Source organism: Ips typographus, linkage group LG4 (genome assembly GCF_016097725.1).
Source record: "Ips typographus isolate SLU linkage group LG4, UJ_Ityp_2.0, whole genome shotgun sequence".
NCBI classification, from domain to species: Eukaryota; Metazoa; Arthropoda; class Insecta; order Coleoptera; family Curculionidae; genus Ips; species Ips typographus.
Genome location: NC_138425.1, coordinates 9,156,496 through 9,184,406, shown reverse-complemented (window position 1 = coordinate 9,184,406; position 27,911 = coordinate 9,156,496). Strand labels below are relative to the sequence as shown.

Sequence of the window (27,911 nt, the reverse complement as noted above, 5' to 3'; positions counted from 1 at the left end):
TCTTCTGCGCCGCAGCCAAGAGATTTCTCCGAGATATGATATCGGTACTATGGGGGTGGGGGGGATCAAAAAGGGGGCCCAGGCGATGCACGTCGCCGATAAGGGCCCAACCCGGGCCCTTATCAACGCTCATCAATCAGCCGTCCGATAAACAAACTCGCTGCGGGGTTTGGGTAAGTTTAAGGCCGGTTCACACGAAACGCGCTGATAAAATGGTCATACGAAAAATCGTCCGGCGATAATTGGAAGTCGTACTGTTAATGTTGGGGGCCTGTAAAAAGCGTTTTCAATTTGTTTTAAGCCGGGAAAGACAAGCCACCTACATGGTTGAGATAGGATCTCAAAAACCCGTTCTTATAGAGCTCGCGTAATTATTAACTAGTTTGAAATGTTTAGAATAAACAAGAGGTTTAACTGGCGTTCTCTCGGTTTTATGTGGATTGAAATTAGGTTTTAATTAATGGAGGTAAATTGTGTTAGAAGGTGTTGACTGGAATAAAACGATCGTAAACATCATGTCGTTAGATCAACAGGTTTCCCTTATGTTTCTCACCCTCTCATACCGAGGCCACACGTGACTCGACGACCCTCTTGAAAGGGATAAAAGCCGATATTTCGGGAGCCAACTACGTCATATAATAGCAACTTTTTTTGTAGAGCAATTCCAAAAAATGTGTACGCAATTTGCAGCATCTGGAGATTACCGCTATAAGACCTCTAAGATAACTGGCTCGAGAATTATTAAGTTTAAGTGCTGATAAATGGCCAGCCATTTGGCGATAGTCTACACCAACATAAAAATAACTCCAGTGGAATTGAGAATAGCAAATACTGCGAAGAAAACTCAGCAAGTTGTTGATTTTCAACAGCTGCCATACACAAATATGTCTGTAAAATTTCATTAAAAGTAGGAACTAACGATGATAAGTAAAAAACAAATGAAGCCGATAAAGCTTCGCATGTTGTGTGTATTTTAGTGAAATATTTGGATTCTGGCAAGCGACGCGTTAAATTTATATAAAATTTAAATAAAACTAATTTTCCCTTATCGCGTGGCATCCGATATCGAGCAACATAAACCAAATAAAGTCGACCGTTTTCATATAAAATAAAACGATAACGGGAAAATGGCTTCAAAGGCCGGCATACCACTCTGACATTGCGGATGAAACAAACAACAAAATATTTATATGCACGCATAATAATATAATACCAGGTGGCTCTCAGAAATATGAAAACAATTTATGTTGAGTATAGGATTTCTGTATGAAATGTGAATTAAGCTCAACAAATGAAACATCACAAAAAGTGATTGATGCTGAATCTTTTTGTAGCAAATTATATCGTTAAATTTCGTAGTTTGTAAATTTTTGTTCTTTTGACTTACAATAGCATACATTTTTTTATTCTGTTTTCAAAAACAAATGTCACAATTAGAGTTATTGATGAAAAGTGGTTGAAAGTTACCAACACCAAAGTGCAGGAATTATTATATTAAATAGGCTTATTCGTTCTCAACTAATAATTAGAAAAATAGGTATAGTCATTGTCAACAGGTCAAAAAATATTAGTTACTTGAGCATTCAACGAATGAACGTTACGGATTGCCTTTTCTAACATTTAACTTAACCTATAAACTGTTCTTTCTATTCGAGAGTCCAATAGCCTCTTTTACAGTTTTCCTCTCTCTAAGATTTTCTATGAACTGTTTTCAAGAAACTGTCAGAAGAGCAGGCCTAATGACCATTATTTTACAGTCCATCCTTACAAATTTCCACCTTATGAAGCTAATTCTTGAAAATGTATAACATCTCTAGAGTCTACACCATTTACACATGTAGTTTAGAAAATATCACATGGATTTTAAAAATATAAGTTGGATTTCAGAATCTATAACTTGTATTTCATTATCGTAAATTTGGTTTTAGAAAACGTAAGTTGTATTTCAGATTCGTCACTTGTATTTTAGAACGCGTTATTACAATTTCAGATTTTTTTGTGTTTCTATGTGGTTATTAGTTCATTGTTTTTTTTAATATCACTTTAAGCAAAAAAACCCGTCCATCGGGAGTATTCATTTATATAAAATATACAGGGTGTCCCATAACTATATGACAATCTCTCGGGGGCATACAGGGGAGGTCAAAATAATACGATTTGTTCATATAATTTTTTATATGAACAAAGCCCCAAAGAACTGCCTTCCAATTAACGTTTTTGGCCGTAACTTTTGAAACACTTTGTATATTGTAATGATTATTGGGTTTAATGTTTTATCGAAAGAGACCTTCTATTTGACATGAAAACCAGGTATCTCGTCTTCGAAAGGCTGGAACTAACTGGACTTAAGACACAATTTGCTTAAACTTTGACAGCTGTCATTATTTTCAGCTGCAAACGCCATTAATGGATACTCTTAACATTTTTATCGAAAAATTGTACTCTTCTTTTATTTCGATAAAATAAACGGTTTTCGAAATAAATCGATTTTTCATTGAACTGCTTAAACCACAATGTTATTAAAAATATTCGTTAAACTATTTACTTTTTTAACTTATTTACTTTTTTTTATTAACTTTTTTTGCTCCACTTTAATTTCCCAAATTACAAATGACCATGTCTAAAATCCAACTGCTCTTTTCTATACTACAAGTGACTAATTTGAAATACAAATTGCAATTTCGAAAATCGAAGTTATTATTCTAAAATTGAAAGTACCTTTTCTGAAATACAAATGATATTTTTCAAATCCATCTTATGATTTCTAAAATTCAATTTCATGAAAATTCATGTGTAAATGGTGTAGAGGCAGATTCTGAATTTGCATAAGACTATAAACTCCCCTTATGCAGTTCTAAATTGCTGTATGAGGATTATGAATAAAATATCTTTTATTTAGTATAATGAAGTCTGTAGGTACTTTTTTATCTATTAACAGATTGCCTTCTTTTCCACTCTTAGCAAGTTCATCAGATTTTTCATTTCCTCTAATGTTAGAGTTCACAAAAATATTTCAACATAACATCAGATTCTTGTAAAATACAAAGTAAAAACCGGGGCCTACGACACTAAACATTTACGTCTTTTGTACGAAAAAGCCATCATTCTATTTTACTTTAATTTTTGCCATTTTGCCTCAACTTTTGAGATGCGATTGTCTTTCTATTGCATTATTGGCATTTTTTTCCGATTTTGGAGAAATCCCTTGCCCATATCCCTGGAAAGGCTGCTATCAAGTACGGACAGGTAATGGTGTGCAAATGTGCGATATCAAGACCGCACCGAGAATGATGGAACGGTGGTTGACAAGGGGCGAGACGAGGGTTGTTACTCCACAGAAAGCAATTTTTCCTGCCACCAACTAAATATTTAATGACAGTGAGAACAAATGGATTAAAATCATTGATTTGTTATAGTTTATAATCGCAGTAGATCGGGAAATTCAAATATTGAATTTCCATATATATGTGAATATATTTTCCCATTGTGTATTGTCTTATGTGGGGCGGGCAATGCAATGGTACGAGTTAAAAATAAATCGGGCACAAACAAATTGCGCTGGACCCTTATCGGTTGATCTTTAATTTTCGTTATCTGGATCAGTTGCCGGGCGACTGACCTGACCCGCGCTGATAACGTTGCCAGCCAGCTGATTACGACTTTGATTAAAAATTATTGGAAAACATTTCAACAGGGGCGTAACACGTATCTATTTAGTCACACTGATGTTATTTATCTTTCCATACATATGAAATCAAAGTCCCTAATGACGAACATACTGAACACTGGAAATGGAAGTAAAAATCAAAGTCTTCTAACAAGCCCATCTGATTTGTAATTCGACAATGCATCACGGTTTCATGAAAAATGTAATGACGTTAAATTCCTGTAGCTTCATTAAACCCTTTAAGAAGATAATAAATAGGAGATACTGACGGTACGTACCGTGAGGAGCGCTTATCAGCTGCTCGCATTGCTCTTTCTCCCCAATAAACAATTTTAAGCACCAGCAATTAAAGTCCTCCCAATGAATTAATCTCGGATACTCATTAGATCAACCGCAAATACGTGATATATAAATTCCCGGCTGATTACCGGTTATTGCCATGCCCATCGCCATTATAGGCTCTCGATTAGCATTTTTACTTATGGTCAATATCTGGCCCGATCTACTCGTTTGTTATCCGAGAAGTTATAAATTGAAAATGGGCGGGCCCCCCAGTATTTATGTCCACAAGAAATATCGATCGTAATTATTTTCTCCTTGGATGGAAAAGGGCGATCGATTGCCGGATTCATTCGATCCCGGTCAGTATGGTTTCTTCGCTGATGATTACTTCAAAATTCCAATCATAAAAAGTAATGTGAAAGGAGCCTTGACGTAAAAAACCACATAGAATTATAATGTTATATAACACTGATAAATATAACGGAAAAAGTAAAAACCTGATTTTGTTATAGTATCATGGAAGCCAATTAAATTTAATATTTTCAATATGGCGGTTCTCACATGTTTTACCAGAATAAAGTACATCTATCGTAAATTTTTACATTTTAGTAGACTGGTTTTTAATTATGACGTTTTTTTTTGCAAATCTACTTTCAAGTAACAACCGTATAAAGCTTAATTACACTGTCAGTATTAAATAAAATTGTTAGAAATAGCATTGACTTTAACGGGAACTTTATAGGCCAGAAACACCACTGAAGTCCTACAAAGATGTCGATGTTATAAAAGGAAAAAGTAAAATAATAAAACAAAAGAAAACTCAGCAAAAGAAGTTTTCAAACAATATAAAATTTTATCTACTCCTAGCATGGTAATCATTCATTACATAGCTCATTTTGAGTTACGTAATGAGCGATTTTACCGCACTAGTGCGATAATAATCGATTTTATCGCACTAGTGCGATAAAACAACTTTAAATGAAAATTTCTGCTGTAATTGTTTATTGAATTTAAACATAACTTTGATAAAACCATGAACAGACCTATCTTAAATAATAACTATATTTTACTTTTTATAAATATTAAAAGTGAAATGAATTCCTGAATTAGAAAGTTCTTGGATCGAATTTACACAAAAAAAATGGCTGGATGAACTATAGGTTGCTGCCAAGGTTTCAAAGTACACGAGTAACACTTTTTCTTGAAAGGGACTCTTTATGTTCTTGGTCTCGCACCAGGTGACAAAACGTTGATACATTTTTTCATATTTCTCCTTTGACTTGGCAGGCAACAAGCCAGATACCACGTTTGCGGCAGCTTCTTCAATATCTGACGGAAGTTCTTCAGACATGTTCATAACGAAATGCACTTTTAAAAATATGTGACTGACACTGTTAAATTGTCGCTTAAGTGATATGTGGAAACAAATGGCCACCATAGCAACAACACCAAAACAGTACAGCGTAGATGACAAGATTTAAGGGTAACAAATAACTACCCGTAGCAAGCATATACGAGACGTTCCTAAATAGTTCACATTGCACAAAATATGAATTTTTTTCTTACTTTACGCTGCTTCTGATGGTCGTAGATAAAATGTTGTACATCACCCGTGGGGTATGGCAAATTAACGTACTCGTGTGATCACCACAACTCGGTCTACGACCTCGTCGTGGCAACACTCCCACTCGTGACTATAAAAATGCTCATACCCCACTAGTAATGTAAATAACTATTACATTACTAGTAGATTTATTGTCTAAGGTATTACTTGAACGTAATTTGCTTGAAGGCTGTCTGTTCAAACCTTGTCTTAATTCTTCAGCTACTTGTTCCTGTTTAAGTAAAAATCTCAGATTGTTATTGTAACGCATAGCACAAAAGAGATTTATATCCCAACATAAATGAAAACAAAGACCAAGATTGGATCTGAAGATCTCATATTTTCTCCCGATACGATCTCCGAAGCTTCCCACGTTTTGCATACAGTTGCATCATTACAGTTGAATGAAGCTTGATTTATTAAGAAACTGTTAATTAGAAATGCACAGAAAATAATAATAATTAATAATACCGCTAAAATCAAGATAGTGAATTAATTCATTTAAAACATGTTAATTATTGTGAATTGGCACTTTATGCATAGGGGCACTAGGAATATTCAAGTAGAATTGATTATTTCTATTTCTTTTGCATTAAGATGAATTGATTTCAGTTGAAACCAAAGCCAAGTTTATATAAAGATATAACTAAAGAGTTGTAGGCTTTAGGCTATAATAATTAAAATCACATTTTTAGCAATATACCTATAAATCCATATTCCATTAGAAATCAACATTTATGACTCTAAAATTCAAAGTTCGGTCCTGATGTTGACCAAGCAAATCAAATATGTTCCTTAAAGACCATCGATCAATTTCTGCGGTCCTGCGGAAGTTCGAAATCTGTCCCTTGGAGTGCAGCGAGGCCCCATCAAGATTAGCCGGGCCCGGTGGCGAATTCTCAATTGTCTGCTGTGCCAGAAAGATAAGAGAAAGACACCGCAGGACTCATACTTCATTGGACAATTGTTGCTGCCACTTTTTCATTTTTTCGCGGCGTTTTCTTTGATTGTTGTCATCTATCGAAGTGTCAGTTTGATAACAAATAAATCGTTTTTTGTGACGCAGTCCTCGTTTGTTAACATACCTTATTATTTGAAATTAGTATCGAAAATAGCGAGTTGTTGAGGGAGTTTCTCCTGAAATTCTCTGAGAAATGTTAGACCGCATTAGCGAGTGGAAATATAGTGTCTTATCAACACGGCGCGTCCCTGGTGTTCGGCCGCTGGAAGCAGCTTATCGCCCTAAACCAGATTGAATATATTTCATGTATTTTCATTGGGCGTCGCGACGCTGCTGGTCGGTTCGTCATTCGCTTATCGGATCGTGCACCGGTGCCATTTTTAGCGCCCTGTCACCGCGAATTACGTTTTATTTTATTCTAGTGTAGGATCGTGAACCTTCTATTTTCCCTCGTATCTTTGGATGTCCAGACATCATATTTTATTGTACCCTAAAACACACTACGTGTCACACGTTTGTATTGGAAAGCAATGAATATTTTGTTTAGGGACAACTAAACTAGAAAATTTTATTTAGTTTCTATTTAGTTTAGGGATTGACAGTTCTATATTCGTCAAGAAATGAAGAAATCAGAAAGAATTCATATATTTGAATTTTGTTTTGTTGGTTTTGGTTGTTTTTAAAATATGGTCATCATAATTCTTGATATCTCTCTTTTTCTATGCCTTTATCATAATTAGAATTAATCGTCAACAGGTTTGTCGTGTTCTTACTTCTAACGAATTGACATTAATATCGTGCTCTAATAAAGAAACAATGTTGTCAAAAATATATGCTCCAATCGAGTACAATCAACGGCATCTATGGTTTTCTCTATGTAACCCTTTGTGACTTGAAAAACATTTATTGTTCCCATATACGTTACAACATACAGGGTTTTTCAATGAAAAGTAGCCACCCTAAATATCTTCCAAAATAATTTCTCTGTTAAAAAATGCTAAGACACGTCAACAAAGATTGCAAGGGGGACATCTTTTTACGTAGGATTTGAATTTCTGCCATCAGCCCCTTTGCCGCCATAGCCACCCCCACTAAGTTTTCAAATGGCACCATAGCCTACGTGTGGCACATCTTTGGAAAGGGTATTTCATAAGGAATTAATTGCACTATTTTATTTGTACATTTGCTTTGAATTGAGACCAAAAAAAATAAAAAATACGTTTTGTGTTTATTTTTTGTTAACTGCAGAAATAATAGCAAATGGTGGTTATTTAATTAATGGCTCAAAATAACCTCCGTTAACTTCCATACAATAATATAAGCGACTTTGGAAGAGTTTGCGAACATTTGTGAGGACTTGCGGTGTCAGTTGTCGGCATTCATGTATTATTCTCTGCCTAAGGTCTGCAATATTGGCCGGCTGTGTTGCATAGACTTTAGATTTTAAATGCCCCCATAGAAAAAAGTCCAACGGAGTGAAGTCGGGTGATCTCGCAGGCCATTCCATGGGACCACCTCTACCAATCCATCTTCCAGGAAATCGATTGTTCAGATTCTCGAACGGGAAGTGAATAGTGTGGAGGTGCACCGCCTTGTTGGAAAATTAGTTGATTTTCAAATAAATTTTCATCATTTTCTAGTAGCTCTGTTATGGTCGGATCAACAGTGGTGTCAAGAAGCTCAAGATAAGTAGCGCCATTCAAATTACCGTCAATAAAAAACGGACCAACGATGTGGTCTCCTAAAATACCTGCCCAAACTTTAAGTTTTTCTAGATATTGGGTATGGGTTTCCCTAAACCAATGTGGATTCGTGTCTGACCAATACCTACAGTTATGCCTGTTCACTTCTCCATTCAAAAAAAACATACACTCATCACTGAAGCAAATATTGTACAACAAGTTCACGTTGTTTGTCAGATTAGTAGACATAATTTCACAAAATTATAGTCTTCTATCATAGTCATCTTCGTTTAATTCCTGAACCAATTTTACCTTGTATGGATGAAAATTGTGTTTTTTTTAAATTCTCCATACACTGCTTGTCGAAACACCCGATGCATGGGAAATTTGATTTAAAGACTGATTATTATCCATTGCAACGTGTCCCAAAACAGCAACTTCAATTGGTTCATTAATAATTTGTCGTTCAGGTTGATGTTTTTTGTTTGTCACTGAACCAGTTTCCATGAATTTTTGCATCAACTTTAAGACATACTGATGACCAATTAATTTATCTGGATGAAAAATGTACAATTTCTATTCTTTCGGCAGTCGTGTAAATCATATTGACAATGTTCCTTCAAAACGAACTTACAAGTTGACCGACTGAGGCAAAAACATGGAATGAAGGTAGGTTAGCAGTTTGACCAAAATAACAAAAAAATGTTTTTTTTTTTTGGTCTCAATTCAAAGCAAATGTACAAATAAAATAGTGCAATTAATTCTTTATGAAATACCCTTTCCAACGATGTGCCACACAGGGTATGGTGCCATTTGAAAGCTTAGTGGGGGTGGCTATGGCGGCAAAGGGGCTGATGGCAGAAATTCAAATCCTACGTAAAAAGATGTCCCCCTTGCAATCTTTGTTGACGTGTCTTAGCATTTTTTAACAGAGAAATTATATTGGAATATGTTTAGGGTGGCTACTTTTCATTGAAAAACCCTGTATACACATACGTACAAGTAAAAAAAATTTAAATGCATCCCTATGTAATAAATGGTAAGAAGGGAGAGAGGGAACTATAGCAAATCAATAGATGGAAATAAACTTTATGATTGTCAATTCACAATTGGTCACATGATCACTTTCTGTGTTTGTGGGCAATCAGTGATGAGACATTTCTTTATCTTCGTCAGGAGTATTATTTTGCAATTGTTCTCCTTTCTTACCATTATTTTCGTAGGAGTAGATACCTAATAACTGCAAATTATGTGAATATTTTAATTGCCCATCAAGGTATTTATATATTCTCTAGAGTAGTCTAGAGTGTCTCTGAAGTCCTTTTACAAACTTTAAGAAAGGCATTTTGACCAGTTTTCACCAAATAAGCATAGGTTATGCATTGAATTTTAATTTTCCAGCTTCTACAGTCACATCGAAGTATTTAGCAAAAATTGGGAACGCAATTAATATTAATATATAAATAAATTTCCAAAGTCAAGAATTACATTTATGTGGTTATGCACCATGACATCATCAGACCCAAAATTATATATTATAAAAAATAGTAAAAAGCAATAAACCCAAAGAAACGCTTTACCAAATCACGCACACATACTCATATAAAATGGTTGACCATTTTATGTGTGCGTGTCTGATGATGCCATAGGGCAAAACACGTATAAACACAAATATAACAAATTCAGAGACTTTGGAAATTACAGACTTCAAAAATGAAGAGAAGAACAGAAATAAAAATTGAGTAGCCGGATTATGCAAAGCAGCTTCTGTCCTCATTTTCAGAACCGCAATATTAGAAGAAAAAAAACAATAGCTGCTAAATGAGGATAAACTTTATAAAACATTTTAGTTTTAAAATTGACTATCAAACAACTAAATCATAAAAGAATCAACTCAATTATATCTATTTCAGTTAGAGAGTACTATTTTCCGTTGATTTCGTACTGTAATTTTTAAACTGACTCCACTTGTATATCGCTTTACTAAGAACACCTAATAAGTGCTTTATACCATATGATGAAGGTGGTGGTGGCTATGGCTGATTAATTCAGTAAACGCGATAAATTGAGGGCGATAAAACGTTGGAGGAAACGAAAAAAAAAAAAAAAGCGGAAAACAATCCGCTAATCAAACAGGCCGACGATAACATCAATCGGGAATATTTATGAATGCAAATCCATGTTGGGCAGATCTCTTTATCGGCGTCCAAGGCCGAGCAAATGAATATAATCAGGCCCTAATAAGACCGGTAATTGCATGTATAATTTAACAGGAGGTGGCAGAAGATAAAACCGTAACCAATATAATAAATTTTAATTTAAAGCTCTAAATCATATTAGGTATTGAGAGAACGGAAAAAAAAAAGAGGAAATGGTAGTAAAAGAGCACAAAACAGTAGCGCCATTAATAAAAGCGATACGTAGCGGCCGCGCCGTGCGTGACATTGTATGGATATTAGCCACTACCAAAAGGGTTTAATACTGCGAGATACGACGGCCGATAGTAGCTCTTTTAGGGCTCTATAATGGTCCGAGAATTAGTTTAACAAATTTCAGTGTCACCCTTGTTTATTGCCTTCTTAATATGGCTGTTTCGTGGTGGAATTATGTTTTACATTATTATTGTATTCAATTGAATATCTCACTATATGAATATTTGATTTTTCCGCTACGACTCTCACCAAACTCCGTCACTGTTCTCCGTATCTAGTTCCAAACGATAAAATATAATACACATCCGCCAGAGCTCTTTGACTGATAGCGCTTTCGTTATCTTCTCCAAAAAGAGATTGACTATCGCCCTAGCGATCTAGTCGCTTTTGTGCTATATCATTCATAAAATAATGTAAATAATACATTGGCGGAGACCGCGATAACTAACCATTTATCTTAACCAGATTCCTTTATTTGCGACAGTTTCTTAAGCGACAACGTCGAATTGTTCGACTGCGGCAGCTCGAATGGTATATGGATGCCGCTTTTATTGTTTTCATCTTCCAGTCTCAGAAAATTTAGATAATCCTCCTTTTGATGAAAGTTTTAATGTTCATCCATTTTGTTTTAAAAATCCACTAAATCAGTTGGTTGGTAAAATTCACTTCTTGGTATTGATGAATCGAATAAACTGATTAACATTAAAAATTGAAAAACTTCAGTCGGTCAATTTCGACCAACACTGTCAACCTGGCATCCGGATTTGTATGCACAACCTGTCGAATAAACAGGGTTTACCTGCCTCGACCCTCTTTTGTTTTGGTGATCGATTTCCTATCAAGATTAACGCGTTACATCTGTTGTTGCAGCTTTCTTTGCATGGCTACCTAATCGATTAGATCTAAAGAAATTCCAACCTCCGGACGGGTGTCTGTCAGCGACTAAACACTTTAAGTTGTCCTGTTTCGGGACCGTGATCCGGAAATTTATTTTATTTGAGTATAATAGCTGTCATTTGATTATACAACGGTTATGTCAGCAAGTCAGGAAGTAGCGTTTTCAACATATGTCTTGATAGAAATAAGGGAGCAAAATTTAACTGTTAAGAGTCGTTAGGCCTTTTATTGAATTCCATCTTAAATGACTTCGAAAAACTCGAATTAAAGTTGCTTTCACAACAAATTACACTAATATTCTAGAACGTTGTTTAGTCATTTTTAATTTCGAAACAATTCTCTAACGGACATTACATATTTAAGCTCACTTAAGCTAAGTGGTGTAAAGTCACCGTAAAAACCAAATTGAACTAAGAAATCTTAAAAATGCGTTAATGTAATCGGCCATAAAATGACAGTTTGACTACCTCAAATTTACAGATAAAACTAATAATAAAGCTCTTGTCATGATTATTATCATCCTGAAGATGAGATTTACTCAAATCTCCCTCACCTCCTAGTTGCATGATAATATCGTCATAACTGGCATCAGATTCACCCTGACCATTCATTCTAATATTCTAGTAAATAAAGAAAATTTAAATAAATAAGCTTGAATAAAAATTCTATTATAGGGATGCCAAGTTATTTTTAAGGTGAATAACTAAACCTAACTTACTTTCTATCTAAAAATCCTGCTTCTAAATATATCATTGAAACTACAAATATCTTTAATACAAAAAATTACAAACTACTTACAACTAATACTCTTCGTCAAAGAGTCCAAATTGTCCAAAATAAACCGTCAGTTGACCAATCTTCTTCTTTTCCGTTGAGGTAAATTTTTAACTGCAAACCGAGGCCTCCTCGGTTATCGATTTAACCACTTCTGGAATAGGTCCTCTATCACAATCTGCTCCATGTCGTAACGTGGACTAGACGGTACAATTGCTGGTAGCACTCGGTATTACACTCAGTAACTTCCGTTCCGGAAGAAAACAGCTTTCTAAGATCCCCTGATCTTCAATAGTCTGATTTTTGCTCGAATTTTTTAGAAAACTGACTTTCCAGCTCTCATTAAAAGTCTCTCTTGACAATCAACAACCAAAAAACAAAAAAAAACTTTTTTCCCACCTTCTACCTCCACGTACCACCTTTTTCACCTCCTTTGAAGTTCATCAAGTAATACTGTTAATTTTCTTAATAACTACATACAATCCTACTAAAACTAACTATAATAGTAAACACTTGACATCCCTACTAAAATGTACCTTTTCTATAAATTAAATAAATAAATTTTCTTTATTTTCTTGAAAAAAAAATCCTAATTTTCAAGACACTCTGATTGTACGAGTTTTACTTTTAAACCAACCATGACTTAACTACAGTGACAATTTTAATAAAATTAAACCAAAGTAATAGGAATTTGTTGCACATTGTCTTAATTTAACTGAGTTTTCGTTTTGAATGTGACAGAACGAGTGAAAAAAGTTACAGTCAGGACTACGTTTAAGTTAAGCTTCGTTAAAGTACGGCGGTGCAATAACCCCTAATGACGTAAAGGTAACAGATAATGAAATTACCACTACCACTTAACCTAACCTAATTTGAATTCTGGAATTCAAAAAAAAATACATTTTAATTCTGTGAATTTCGGTTATTTTTTATTCTACTTCACAATTTAACTTGTTCACCCTAAACAAAAGTTTTACAAAATTTGGGTAAAATAGTTAACATCACCGTAAACTTTTCAAATACAATGTAAGAAAATAATATTGTTAAGATTTAGCAACAAATATTAATTTTGTTTTCTACACCTTCGACAGTGAAAAAAGTACAGAAAATGAAAAAAACCCGAAATGTGATAAGATCAAAGATCACTTTGAGAGAGAAAGAGAAAAATAACCTTGTTAAGTGCTTCTAGGTGATATTGTAAACTGTAGAAATTAGTTTTAGAACAATTGCACTAAGCTCTTAATGATCTTGTGGCTATTACAAAATAATTGTTTTAGTCCTTGTTTATTTTTAAATAATAAATTAGAAAAGACTTGTGCTGTGACCACTATGCTAATTCAATGCAATGTCGAGTAATCAAATGATGTCGAAATAAGCTTATTAAACACATTAGCCACAATTAGAAAAATGTCACAATACCGCTGGTTTTAGTCTGGTTTTATTATAGCTTTGGTTAACATTATACATGAGTACATCTGGCCCATTCAACTATTTTTTTCTATCTTTTAAGATTTTTACGATCGACTGGTGCAAGTCAAGTGACTTGTCTGTGTGTGTTGTAATTGAAGTCAATTCTACACTCTGGCAACCATGTAAATCCCGATATCATAGACGACAATAGTTTGATTTTCGATATAATTATTTAATTTCAAATTCTCTAGTTGATGAGTTGACAGACAAGGTCGACCTATATCATCCTCAACATATACACCGGCCCTCATGTGTAGATCGGAAATTTTCCCGAGTTTTCCCTTTGCGATTGATATGTGGATAAAACGTTGCTTGAAAACGGGTACCAGCAGCCGATAACGGCTATCGCTGCATTAGACGCGTTTAGACAATAAAGGCGGGCGTACAAGACTCGATTATCCTTATTGTAGAACGATAAGCTTAATAGGTTGGCTCGAAGGATTAAAATAGTCTCGTAAAATGTTAAGCGCAAGCAAGTCTTACCTTTTCTGTCGTCTCCTTCAACGGGATAGTCCAGTGGTGGGTTCTCGTGAGCTAAGTCACCTAGAACAACATCAGGTAAATTAATTACAATGTTTATACATCTCAATTATTTTATTTAAATTAACGTTTTAATCTAAGTATTCAGTTAATCATTGGGTTTGGACGTGTATTTTGATTGGAACCTTACGTCAGCAGTACTAATGAAAACAAGAACTGCCTAAGAAGGAATCGATGCAGAAACGGGTTCTTGCTGGAAAGCGATCGTCGATTTTTCTAAAACGCTCTCGACCAATCTGAACGCAGAACCGTACCAAGTACTGCCCGCCTTCCTTGTCAACAGGTACCTACCGATCTCCGAGGACGCGTGTTAACCAACGCGAAATAAGCAGAACTGTCTTCTACGGTTGTTTCTTGCTTTTAGTCACAGTAATTATATGGCCGCGAGGAAAAACTAGGAAGTTCCGCAATTTTCTTGCCCAGAACAATAAAATGGCCCATTTTTAAAGATGTAATTATTTCCATAACCTGGGGGCAGGGCGATATTTCACACTTATCAAGCGCAATGGTATAAAGTAGCGTAATTTTTACATAAAAATTTTCCGCTACACTTTTCCATTAATCCCCGCTGTTATCTTAATGATTCTTAGTCTGAAGTTAGCGGAGTTTTTAAAAAGCGCGATCCTATCGAAACCTTATCTCTGTTAGACATGTTGTTTATAATGGCGGCGCACCGTTATCTTCCCCAACTCTAGTTTAACTTTTAAAAATGCCACGGGCTTCCGGAATATTTATTTACGAAAGATGGATTTTTCGAGAGTTTTCAGACTAGGTAAATAACTTTTTAGAGCAACTGGACGGCAACTGGAACAGATGGATGATTGCAGACATTTCTAGCCAACGACCAAACAAAAGCAAGTCGAAACAGATGCGAAAGAAGAGGAACTTAATGGAATAACACAGAGCGCAGCCCGGACCGAGGCTTCCGGCAACAAATGCAAAATGCACTTCCAGAATCTGAATCGTGTTAGCGCGTTTACTGGACTACAACGTAAAACAAATTGAAACCTCGTCCTTAATAAATCGTTGCTTTAATTCCGAACGATTAATGCAACCAGAGATGATCGATGACGGCAAATCTACATAAAGATTGAATTTATTTAATAAAATACCCTAATACATAGAGACATGTTAATAGTGTTCATGTAAAAATCTTTTTTTTATAAAATAGATTTGAAAAAAATATAATTATAAATAGATTTTGAATAAAATGAAAAACGAGAAAAGGTACAAAGGGGCTTACATTTTATGTATACATTTTCCATTGGTGTCTAGAAAATGTCATCTATGACGACATGAGTAGGTATGTTGATTTGAGCTGCTATTTTTATTTACATTTTCTAAGGAGGAAAATTTTGGATTTCTTCTCTAAAAAATGTTTGATACTTAAGAGTTAACATATGGCAAGGCTCAAGTGTCGGCCTTTAATTCAAAATTTTAAGGCAAATTCACTATCGTCCCACAGAAGATTTCTTAAAAAAGTGGCGTTAGAAAGTCCGATTTAAAAATCTATAATACTTTTCCTGACTATATGTTTCATTGGGGCATTTATCACAATACTATAACTAACCTGGCTTTTGGCATGGTAAATACTTTTTGTCTAACCAAATGATATTGCTTCAATTTAGAAACTCAAGTTTCATCTACAGCCATTTTAGTTGTTTTATATACTTTTCGAACACATTCAAGCCAAGCATATACATTTTCTATATTAGAGTTTTTCTAGGGTAAGTTATTTTGAAAAATCCACGAGAAATATGAAGAGTGCACTGAAAATCTCATATGGAAAAATGTGTAAAAAATGAAAGAACAGCCAAGTTAGACAGTTCGTAATTTTTATGATAAGCCACATCTTTAGTAGGTAATTGTGTAAATTGTATTTAGTACTGTTCGTACTACTGAACTAATTTCTAAGCAGAAAAGTGAATGTTAAATGTTTGAATATTAATCTATCAGTTTTTTAAATTTGATAAACCATTAGTTTATATTAATTAACACCACCATGCATTATTAACTGATCGATAACCAAATCTGAGCTTTATCAACTGTGCTATTAGCATGTTAAACGTAAAGCCTTAATTTTGTAAGTGCAAAATATTTATACGATATATGCAAGTACAGACTATTGGCTTGATTACTTATTGCGACTCTCCAATCGCGGAAAAAACTCCGTAAAACTCACTTAGAGTGAGAAATTGACAGTTTTAAGCACACTTTTGGAATCCTCATTAAACTTCCTATCTAATAACCTAAAAAAACATAGTCTGTATAGTCAGAGAGAAAAGTGGTGTGAAAATGTATACTGGCAGAAGTGTCAGAAATACAGTTGGGGACAAAATCGTCCGTAAAACACACTTAGAGTGGGTTAATCACGTGTTTAAGCACATTTTTGGAATCCCCATTAAATTTTCTATCCGATAACCTAGAAAAACACTACAGAATTTGGTATAGTCAGGGAGAAAAGCGATACCAAAGTTTGAACAGCCAGAAACAAAGTTGGAAAGGACAGTCAGGGACGAAATCGTTTGTAAAATTTCCTTAAAGGGAAAAAATGACAGTTTTAATCACATTTTTTGAAACCCCATTATTTATTCACTGCTAGATTTTCCTAATGGTTAGGGTAACTAACTAAAACATTAATTGCACGATATTTATTTCAACTCTATCTAGTGTCTTGAAAATAAGGATTTTTTTTTCAAGAAAATAAAGAAAATGTATTTATTTAATTTATAGAAAAGGTACATTTTTGTAGGGATGTCAAGTGTTTACCATTATAGTTAGTTTTAGTAGGATTGTATGTAGTTATTAAGAAAATTAACAGTATTACTTGATGAACTTCAAAGGAGGTGAAAAAGGTGGTACGTGGAGGTAGAAGGTGGGAAGAAAGGTTTTTTTGTTTTTGGTTGTTGATTGTCAAGAGAGACTTTTAATGAGAGCTGAAAAGTCAGTTTTCTAAAAAATTCGAGCAAAAATCAGACTATTGAAGATCAGGGGATCTTAGAAAGCTGTTTCCTTCCGGAACGGAAGTTACTGAGTGTAATACCGAGTGCTACCAGCAATTGTACCGTCTAGTCCACGTTATGACATGGAGCAGATTGTGATGGAGGACCTATTCCAGAAGTGGTTAAATCGATAACCGAGGAGGCCTCCCGGCGGTTACCGAGGTACAGCCTTTGCAGTTAAAAATCCACCTCAACGGAAAAGAAGAAGATTGGTCAACTGACGGTTTATTTTGGACAATTTGGACTCTTTGACGAAGAGTATTAGTTGTAAGTAGTTTGTAATTTTTTGTATTAAAGATATTTGTAGTTTCAATGATATATTTAGAAGCAGGATTTTTAGGTAGAAAGTAAGTTAGATAGGTTTAGTTATTTACCTTAAAAATAACTTGGCATCCCTATAATAGAATTTTTATTCAAGCTTATTTATTTAAATTTTCTTTATTTACTAGAATATTAGAATGAATGGTCAGGGTGAATCTGATGCCAGTTATGACGATATTATCATGCAACTAGGAGGTGAGGGAGATTTGAGTAAATCTCATCTTCAGGATGATAATAATCATGACACTAGCAAGAGAATCAAAACTTGCTGGCAAAATTGCATTTTAGACTAATGTAGGCATATTTCAGATTTCTAGTGACAGGTTTAGGTTGGGTTGTCTTGTGTTTCAGGCTTACAATACTAGACAAATTGTGAGAAGCATTTTATCAAATTAGTGACTGACAATAATGCTATGCGTTGCTAATTGATTGAATTGAATTTAGTTGGGATATGTTGAATTTAGTATACCTAAATTCAAAAGAAAGAATTAATTTTTTTAGTTTAGAGAAATGCTGTCTTATTGATGTTCTCATTTAAATAAACTGCATTTCAGTCAGCCGTCTGCTGATTAAAGGGCTGATTTGTCCACGTGACGGCACACGTCCCGGATTCCGGAGTTATTCTCGTCGCGAGCCAGAAATTCATTTCCGGACGGATGATCGAAAACGCTGCTCCACTCAGAAACTATGAATATAAGTAGTCTACAATATAACTAAATTGATAAATGTTTTGTTGTCCGGATGAAAGAAGTGAGAGTATAGATCGCCCGCTGGTTTAATAACAAATCGGCTAGGGATACCCCGTTCGTCTTCTTCGCGGACAATCATATCGGCCCTCGACATCTCCAAGTCGTGATTTATTATTTTATTATATTAATTTGGTTTCGATATCCAGGTCCCCCATCGAGTTATCGACACCCGAAGGTGTATCGGACAAGAATTTAACTCAGCGGGCGACTCGTAGAGAGAAATTCAATTTTCGCTCGCCCCAGGACATAGTGGCGGTCCGATCTTAATTTGATTATTACTCGAACGTACTTGCATTATTGTTTGAAGAATAGATTGCACCCATTTCGTAGTAATTTATGCGAGAGAGGAGAAAAAAACGGGAACGAGCGGCGGTATGCGTGGTGAGCTCGTTCATTAAACCGTCAGGTCATGCTTTAAATTGTCAATGGACGATGCATCCACGCATTTCTTTTTCATAATGCCAACAAGGAGATTTTGAAAACATAGATAATCCGGTACTGCGGACTTACGCCTGTTTGAGTTATGTTCCTGGCGAATGAAAAAATCCAGATGTTATCGACATTAAACAGTAGGTTACTAAGATACGTTCTTATTTTCTGGCATTGAGATTTATTTATTGCCTTTCGTAATATGGTTAATTGCGGCTGCTACGATAAATAACCTGTTTACATTAAGCCTTGAGTGAAACGGGAATCGAAAGAAAAATCGCTACAACGTTTTACGGAAATGTAAAAAGTCGCAGCGATAATGATAGTGAGGCTACTTCCTGCGAATTTGGGTTGATAATTATCGATAGTTGCCTCTGTATATCCGTCTAGTTTGGGGCTGATAACAGTTTTTTTTTTTGATATCCTTATCTGCAAAGTCATTTTTATCGCTTGTGGTCTCGTATTGCGATGGTACAACACATAGTCCTTTGTAAGGTCACCTTGTTAAATTTTATCAAATTCACAGTGAAACTATATACCATGTGACAGCCTGTATAGAGTATCTCATAACAGTAACTTTATGCAAAAGACAAATTTCTACACAGATTTTTAAGCGGAGACTGGTTGGATTATTTAATAAATATTGTGAAAAGTAATTTAACCCTCACTTAAGATAAGTAAAATAATAAATGTATAAAAGCAAAATTATAAAAATTTCATCAAAATTAAAAAAATTTTGCTTCTTGGATAGTCATTTCCCATTTCCTTACACGTGATAACGTCATTTGAGCAATAATGCTTAGATTACAGTTCTACATACCCTATAAGTAACTCATGCTATCAACTGTTTGCCTGGTACAGCCTTCCTAACATTGAAATATCCAATGTTTAATGGTCAACATCTCAAAAACTACAACATTTACAGAGAAACTGATCAGAACTATCAGTTATTTACGAAAAATCCGTTCTTGCCAGTAATTTGAGTTGTAGCAGATTGTGGGACACGAAAATATTTTAGATGTATGCTATATGGCTATAACTGAATACAATTTTTATTTCAAACTTGTATCATTTTCCTAAATATAGACGTCGTTTCTTAGCGGCTAATCCAACACATCTTCGTTGGTTGCCCATGAAATTTAAAGTTACAATAGAGCTGGGCAAATGATAAAAGCTGCTTCAGCAAAAACCAAGAAATTCTCTATTGAATCTCAGGCCGTTACTTGCCTAGTCAAATAACATCTTCCTGAATCTAAAGTAGACATCTGTCAAAAGGTAAATGCCTAGACAAATTGGAAAACTGTTTGGCTAATATTCTAGGCAAATGACTATATACCTAAATTTACCTTACGACCTTTAGTTTAGAGATAGTTCCTTTTTTTTTTTTTTCAGGTGTCGTCTCCGTTTTGAAGGTTGGCAATCATCAGGGCGATTCTTATTTTTGAGACCGCAGCTCTAAATAGTTCGTTGTTATTGCAACCAAACCATTCTCTAAGGTTCTTCAGCCATAAATTACGTCTTCTCCCCACAGATCTCTTTCCTTCGATTTTTCCTTGCATAATAAGTTGCAATATTCGATACTTTTCCCCCCTCATGACATGTCCCATATATTGCAATTTTCTGGCCTTAATTGTCGTAATAACTTCTCTCCCCTTATTCATACGTCTCATCACTTCCACGTTGGTTATTCTGTCTACCCATGAAATCCTCAGTATTCTTCGGTATACCCACATCTCAAACGCTTCCAGTCTCCTCATTTCGGTTACCTTCAGCGTCCAGGCTTCCATCCCATAATACAGGACGGACAGCACATAGCATCTCATTAGTCGTATTTTCAGTTCCAGGTTTAGATCCCGACAGCAGAAAAGCCTTTTCATTTTTATAAATGTGCTTCTGGCCTGTTGGATTCTGATTCGTATTTCTTGTGAGCTGTCGTTTTCATTAATGGTCGTGCCTAGGTATTTGTATTCTCTTACTCTCTCAATAGGTTGATTGTTTACGTATATCCTACGAATGTCCTGAGTTGTTTTTGTCATCAACATATATTTTGTTTTGTTTATGTTCAGTGATAGTCCATATTCTTCGCTTACCGTGACCATTCTATTAATTAGCGTCTGCAGATCTTCGTATGTTCCAGCCAGAATAACTGTATCGTCAGCATACCTCAGATTATTTATTGTCATGCCGTTGATCTTAATGCCTATGTTCTGATTATCAAGTGCCCTATTTATTATGTCCTCCGAGTACAAATTAAAGAGGATTGGTGATAGTATACACCCTTGACGAACACCTCTCTGTATTTCTATTTCTTCTGATGTCATGTCTTCTATTCGTACTACTGCTTTTTGACCATAGTATAAGTTTGATATTATTCTTATGTCTCTGAGGTCTATTCTTCTCTTTATTAATGTTTCTATGAGCAAGTCATGCCTCACTTTATCGAAAGCTTGTATATAGGTCTTGATTTATATCTAGGCATCTTTGTGACAGGACATTGAGTGAAACTAGCGCTTCTCTTGTTCCTAGGCCTTTACGGAATTCAAATTGTGTATCGCCGATGTCTATATCTATTTTCCAGAATACTCTACCATGGACTACCTTCAGCAGGACTTTCAATATGTGAGCCATCAAGCTAATGGTACGGTAGTCAGAGCACTGCTTGGCATTTTTCTTTTTTCGAAGAGTTATAAAAGTTGATAGCAACCAGTCATTTGGTATTATTCCTGTTCTATATATGGTATTGATAAATTCTACCAAAATATGAATCCGGTCTTCCTCTATCACCTTAAGAATCTCCACTGGCAGTTGATCCGGACCTGCAGCTTTTCCGTTCTTCAGCATCTCCAGTGCATATGTCACTTCATCCTTAATTATGTCTGGGCCTAAATCCCCTTCTATATTATCAAGATTGGTTTGTCGTCTTTCATCTTCGAATAGTTGTGTAATGTAGTCTTTCCATATTTCTAGTTTTTGTACTGTTTCTGTGACTATTTTTCCGTTGTTGTTGTATAATATATTGAGTTGCTTTTGTTTATTGGTGCCGGCGAGTTCTTTGATCTTTTTGTGTATGTTGAAGCTATCATGTTTGGCTTGTAATTTCTCAATTTCTTCGCATTTTTGTTTATAGTAGTCTTCTTTTGCTTTCCTGATTTTTGAGCGGAGTATTCGTTGTGTTTCTTTATATCGTTATTCATTTTTTCCTTTATAGCTTCTCCTCTTATCCATGAGATCAAGGATTTCGCCAGTTATCCATTCTTTCCTTCCTGCATATAGTTCCTAAAAACTTTAATCGCTTAGCAATTCCAGCTTTGCTTGATCAACTAAGAACCCCCCTCTGAAGTTTTTTCTGACCTGTTAAGCCTACTGAGATTCATTTGAAATCAAAAAAACTTCTAGCATATGGCGTGACGAATAAACGTATTCCGATCAGTGGTACCCATCGGCGCAGCCAGACCGGGTATTAAAATTTGAGATCATTAGCAACCCTATCAATTGTTTCAATCATCTCGTATAAGCCGCAACTCTCAGAATTGCCCGATACGAATCATTTATCCTCAATCGTAAAGAGAAAAACCCACGAACGAAGAACCAATGTTTTATTCAGTGAAGATGAAGACGGCGAGATACGTGTTTTTCATGTGGAGTGCTCGCGCTGCTAATAACACCTGGTGATGTTTGTGTATGAGCTTCTTTGCGGTCTACATGTGAGAAAAATCTTTTTCAAAGAGATTTCTTTCTAGTAACTGGAAGTATGACGAGGTATCCGGGCAGATAATCGGACGTCGTCGTGGGGACCAAAAGCAAAACGAACGAAGGAGAGATATGGCGAGATTAGCGGAAAGACGTTTTGGAATTTAATCTTCGCCTCTTAATGGTATAAATTATTCCTAGCGATAAGTAAATAGGAAAAACTCATTCTATAATCGGAACGATGATGATAACTTGTAGTAGTATTTGCTTTTTCTTGTAAAACCAGACGTTAAAGACAGTGGTGGCGTCACAACCTCACCTTGTTACAAAGCCAAAACCGATAGAACGTTTTAACCTATTCCATACACTAGACAATGTACTTCCTGAGATAATCAAAACAATATGCAACCTCTAGCAAGAGTTGGACAAGTTACTGTAATCCACCCACAACTTTACACGTTTTAAAACGTCGATTTATAAACTAAGATACGTACATGATAGATATATTTAAATACCATTGTACCAGTAACGTACATTGTATATTCTAATTCTTAGTCAATTAAATTTTAAATTAACGGTATTTGGTAGAACAGAACTTTGTCGAAACGGTAATTCCTCACTAAAAAGCCATTTGCCGATCAACGAATCCGATAACTTTCAGCTAAAATCATGAATATTCAGTCGGAGAAAGGTTTCGTTTCTGATCGGGCTTTACAATAAATCAGTTCTAATCGAACGCTCCTTAAAAATCCACTTTTTAATCCTCCAAGACTAACTAATTATTAAGCGTTTAGGCCAAAAATGCGACGCGATACCGAAATTTCCATTTCAGATTAGCAGGAAGCGACGAAAAGGTCTCGTCGGGTCTGAAGTCCAGCAGGAAATGAGCATGCTGGAGACACATCAGCCCGTTGCCCATCGGATTAGGCCCGAAGACTTATCGGGAATATGGTGTCGGTGCTTTCAATTTATTTTAATAAATCTGCCGTTTTGGGAATATATCAGCCAATCCGAGCGAGGAACCAGATAAAACGTCGATGTTAAAGACCTGGAGAATCCCGATCAGGGAATTGGAAACCGCGAATATGTAAAAAAGAGTTTAGCTTTAAACTTTCATCAAAAGAAAACTATCAAACAAAAAGAAACATCTTTGCAGGTACGGTTTGTTTATGAAGAGAGATTGGAAGTAAAACTAGAACCAGATTGATCGATATCAGACAAGCTAGAGAACGACTTGTCAAAATGACAGCATTGGCATCAATTGACCATCTTTATTTTGCTAATAGGTAATACTATTTTGGTGGTAAAGATCACCAAAAATATCAATGTAAATCTTCAATAAATCACCGTGTTGCGCCATAGTCGCACGTCTGCCCATGGCCAGGCAAAATACCAACAACCGCAGATTCTTGGTCTGATAACATTATAATAACAATTATATTGCCCGTTAAATAAATCATTTAGATCGTCCATTATATATTCATTAAATACGTATCTAAATGAGTTATATGGGAATTTTCAATGGGGCGCAATCGTTACATCTTGGCGCGGTTCGAAAATCCACAAAAACTGGGTGCGAGATATCGTCGGCTGTTGCGCGGTTTACACGATGTAACCAGCGAGGAAAAAGCCTGTTACTTACAAGTTTACATGTAAAACGAGTTATTTATGCCACCCACGGTACAGCGTTTAGTCGCGACATTCTTCGGCGATGTTATCGGGTCGGTCAAGATTTCGTTTAAATGGATTCTCTTGTTCTTCGCTCGATTAGAACTGGGCGCGATAGAACGACGCTTAAAAGCAAGGCTCCCATCGATAGTGATAGTCTTGTCAGCTCTTGTAGTGGTTAAGTAATCTGGCAGGATTATTTACCGAACAGTAACTCTAGTGTTAGATTTTGATCTTGGGATTTTAAATTGCTCACTTGTCTAACTAACCCTTTTTCATCAAAATTGGGTTATATTTCAACACCAGGTAGAAGTGGGAATGTAGTGTAACTAAAGAAGATTAAAAACAGGTTATTAAGTAGATGCTGATAACTACGGTATAACACAAATAAATTAAATTACAGTTACTATGACGAAAAACTTTGTGTAGTATCTTTGTGGGTTGTCACTAGTAATGTTATTTTTTTTTGCTAATAAGGTTTTGCTTGCTAATAAGAGATTAGTGTATAATCACACTCGAGAAACTCTATTAAAAGTAGTAGAACTACGGATGAGTCTTTCTATACTAAAAAAAGCTAAAGCAAAGAAAATTTTATTAGTATTCTAAAACGACTTCCTTAGTAATGCTGCTTGTAGTTTGTTGGGTTTTTGATGATGTAGAATACCAAAACGTAGACATAATAAAGAGAAACTACATAAGTTTGGTCCTTCGAGCCAGAATTATGTTACTTTTACTGATCAATATTATTGATGGGTACTAGATAACAAAAACAATGCGAATATCTGCCATTTTATCCTGAATTTTTCTTAGCATATCATAGTAATTATTTTCTACATTTTCTCTGTCAGTAATTTGTCACATCTTCTATTTCTTCAATTTGAAACTAAACCAATCCTAACCAAACTGTTGACTTATATGATTAGTTCATGGTTACACTAGTAATGGTGATGATTAACTACTGAATGTATCATTGTGTGTTATAGTATTTTAAATGTGAAGGAACTTGTAAGAAAGAGCCTAAGTATAGGAGTGCAAAAATATAATATTTTTCAACCGAAAATCAAACTTGCTGACGTTTTTACAAAGCTTTACTATTCCTGAGTAGATTTAAGTTGATTATTTCGAGGGCAGTATGACTTAGAAAAATAATAGAAATACGTATATATTTTTTGGTTGTTTCTTTTAAATATGAAATAAAAAAAAATTATGGAAGACTCCCATTGTAACTGACTGAATTCGAAAATAATTTTCAGGATAAACTCCAACTTTACTGTAGGTCGTAATCGTTCTTTGAGAGAGCTTTTTGTTCTTTATTGCTTAAATAAAACAAAAATATATTGTATAACATACGGTTGAATCGGCATTCGGTTGGCAGCCAGTCGTTCTGCGATTAGCCGTGGCTAATGAAACGTCCGTTGGAGCTTTACGAGGAGAGCCTTTCTATGGGTCGTCCATCTCGCCTCGTGCCGACACAGCCACCCATTCAATGGTCTCGAGTAGACGACAGCATATACAATATACGGCCTTGAAGATATTATACCACTTTTTCTACACGAAAAAATCATCATCAGTGCCAAAACACTTAATAAAGAACAAACATCTGTTAGAGTCGACTAACCAGCGGTCCATTGGGCTCTAATTAAACTGAAAAAGTATTTTGATTGCACAAGGTATCGGTATCACAGTTTGGATCTCAATATCAGTCACACTCTACTAATTATTTCGTGTTTATTCGGCCGTTTCAGATTCTTTAGATAACTTGGGCTCAACCAACAGCATTCTATAAACGCTTACTTAAGAAGTGAGGATTTCAGTATCAGTAAGCTTGTCTTAGTACCACTGGTAACTGTACTCCGATTGAAGAGATAAAAACTGTCACTCATCTGTGTTTTAACAGAGTACCATTGTTTTTCAACGGTGTACTAAAGCAGCATTAAACAGTGCCAATCTGTAACTTAATATGAGCAAATAACAAGTTTTAACTTCCTTGTGATTTAGAAAATGTCAAACAGTGGCTAATTCGACAAATATCTGATTCCATTATTTTTTTCAATAAGTGGAATGAACGGAAACCTCCTGAAGCTTCTGGAAATTCTTGGTGGACCCACTTGCTTCAATACCCAGTCAAACCATAACTCCGCTGTCTTATTCGTTTATACAGGGTGGTCCAGTTTTAAATGTTAATAATGCACCCCTCGATAGTCCATAAAAAAATAAGTTGACATGCATTATGTTATTTTCCTGAAAAATGCTTCCTAAGGAAAATACTAATTTCAGTTTAAAAAATTGTTTTTTTTGTCATAACTGTTAGACCGTTGGAGTTACGGATTACGTTGAAAGATCCAAAATCAAACCAACCGAACTTAAAAATTGTCTTGGAAACGGTGAAATTTGACAACAAGTTTCCGGAAAGACGTCTTGAAAATAGACTTTGAAACTGTGAAAATTGATTTGACAAGCTTAAAAACTTCGTCTTTGTAGTCAGTCGTCATACTATTCAGATTAATTAAAAAACTTTTGATATTGAAAATTAACTTGTAACATAAAAAACTACTTTTTCTAACATTTTTGACAGCAATTTCACACATTTGAACCTTAAAAATTGACTTGGGACACGAAAAAGTCACTCTGAACTAATAAAGTAACATCAGAAGTTTAAAATTTTCATTTAAAAGACAAATTTCAATATTTTAGTCTTAAATATAGGATATTGACATTAGGTTTATGAATATTCACTTGAAGACTAACTTTTCAAGTTTTTTAACTTTGCATTTCACTTTCATAGAACTCTGGACTATTTTGAGTGCTTTAAAACTGCTTTCAGCTGGGAAAATAGAGTTTCAAGTCTTACGTCACCAATTTTTTGACTTAGCAAACTAAAAAACAATTTTTACATTCTTCATAGGCTTAAAAATGTCACTTCTATCTTTGTCACTGTTAAATTGACTTTTAAACTCCTCAATGCTAAAAACTCGAGCATTTCTTAAAAATCTAGACTGCTTTTAATGCTTTAAGGCTGTTTTCAGCCGGAAAAATCCAGTTTCAAGACTTATCAGGCCTGAAGATCAGTTTGTACATTGTCCATAGTCTTGAAAATGTAATTTCAAGCTTCTTTACTATTAAATTAACATCTTCACACATCGGTGCAAAAAATTGAAGCGTTTCTAAGAAGTTCGGACTGATTTTAGTGGTTTAAGACTGAAAAAAACGAGTTTAAGATTTTCTATCATAGTAAAAGTCAAGTTTCAGACTCTTCAGTAATAAAAGTACAAAATTTTGGCATTAAATGCTACAATATAAGTCTTGAAAACTAATTTTTAAAAATGAAGAAGTCCGAAATTTGGACTGTTACTAGTGCTTAATTTAATTCTACACTTGTTTTAGTCCAGGAAATTGAGCTGTACACCAGTTAAAGTGAAAATACACTTTTGGACTCTCTTTAGTCTTAGTAAAGTCATTAGCCTTAAAAGTCAACTTTCATACTATTTTTAGTTGTAAAAAATGAGTTAATGCGCAACAATATTTGTCTTGACTTCCGGAATAGATATACAGGGTGGAATTATTATCATGCAAGTTGAAATTTGCTGTTTCACTTTTTTACTGTATAAAAATTCAATTGAAATTGCTGCAATTTATTCTTTGAGCTAACCGTGCCTGGAATTGAACTCCAGGGTGTTTAAAAGTTAGTTAGTTTAAACTGTCAAAATTTTTAAAAGAAACTTAAAACAGTAAAAAACACAACTG

General features: G+C 34.9%; 1 protein-coding gene across 1 annotated transcript in view; it reads right to left on the bottom strand.

Moving 5' to 3' along the window:
• The window catches only part of ush (Zinc finger protein ush), a 77,085-nt gene that overhangs the window by 37,798 nt on the left and 11,376 nt on the right, over window positions 1–27,911 (bottom strand). The window contains exon 2 of the mRNA XM_081978640.1: window positions 14,252–14,311. Coding sequence (XP_081834766.1) covers window positions 14,252–14,311 — 60 coding nt within the window. The remainder of the gene's footprint in view (window positions 1–14,251; window positions 14,312–27,911) is intronic.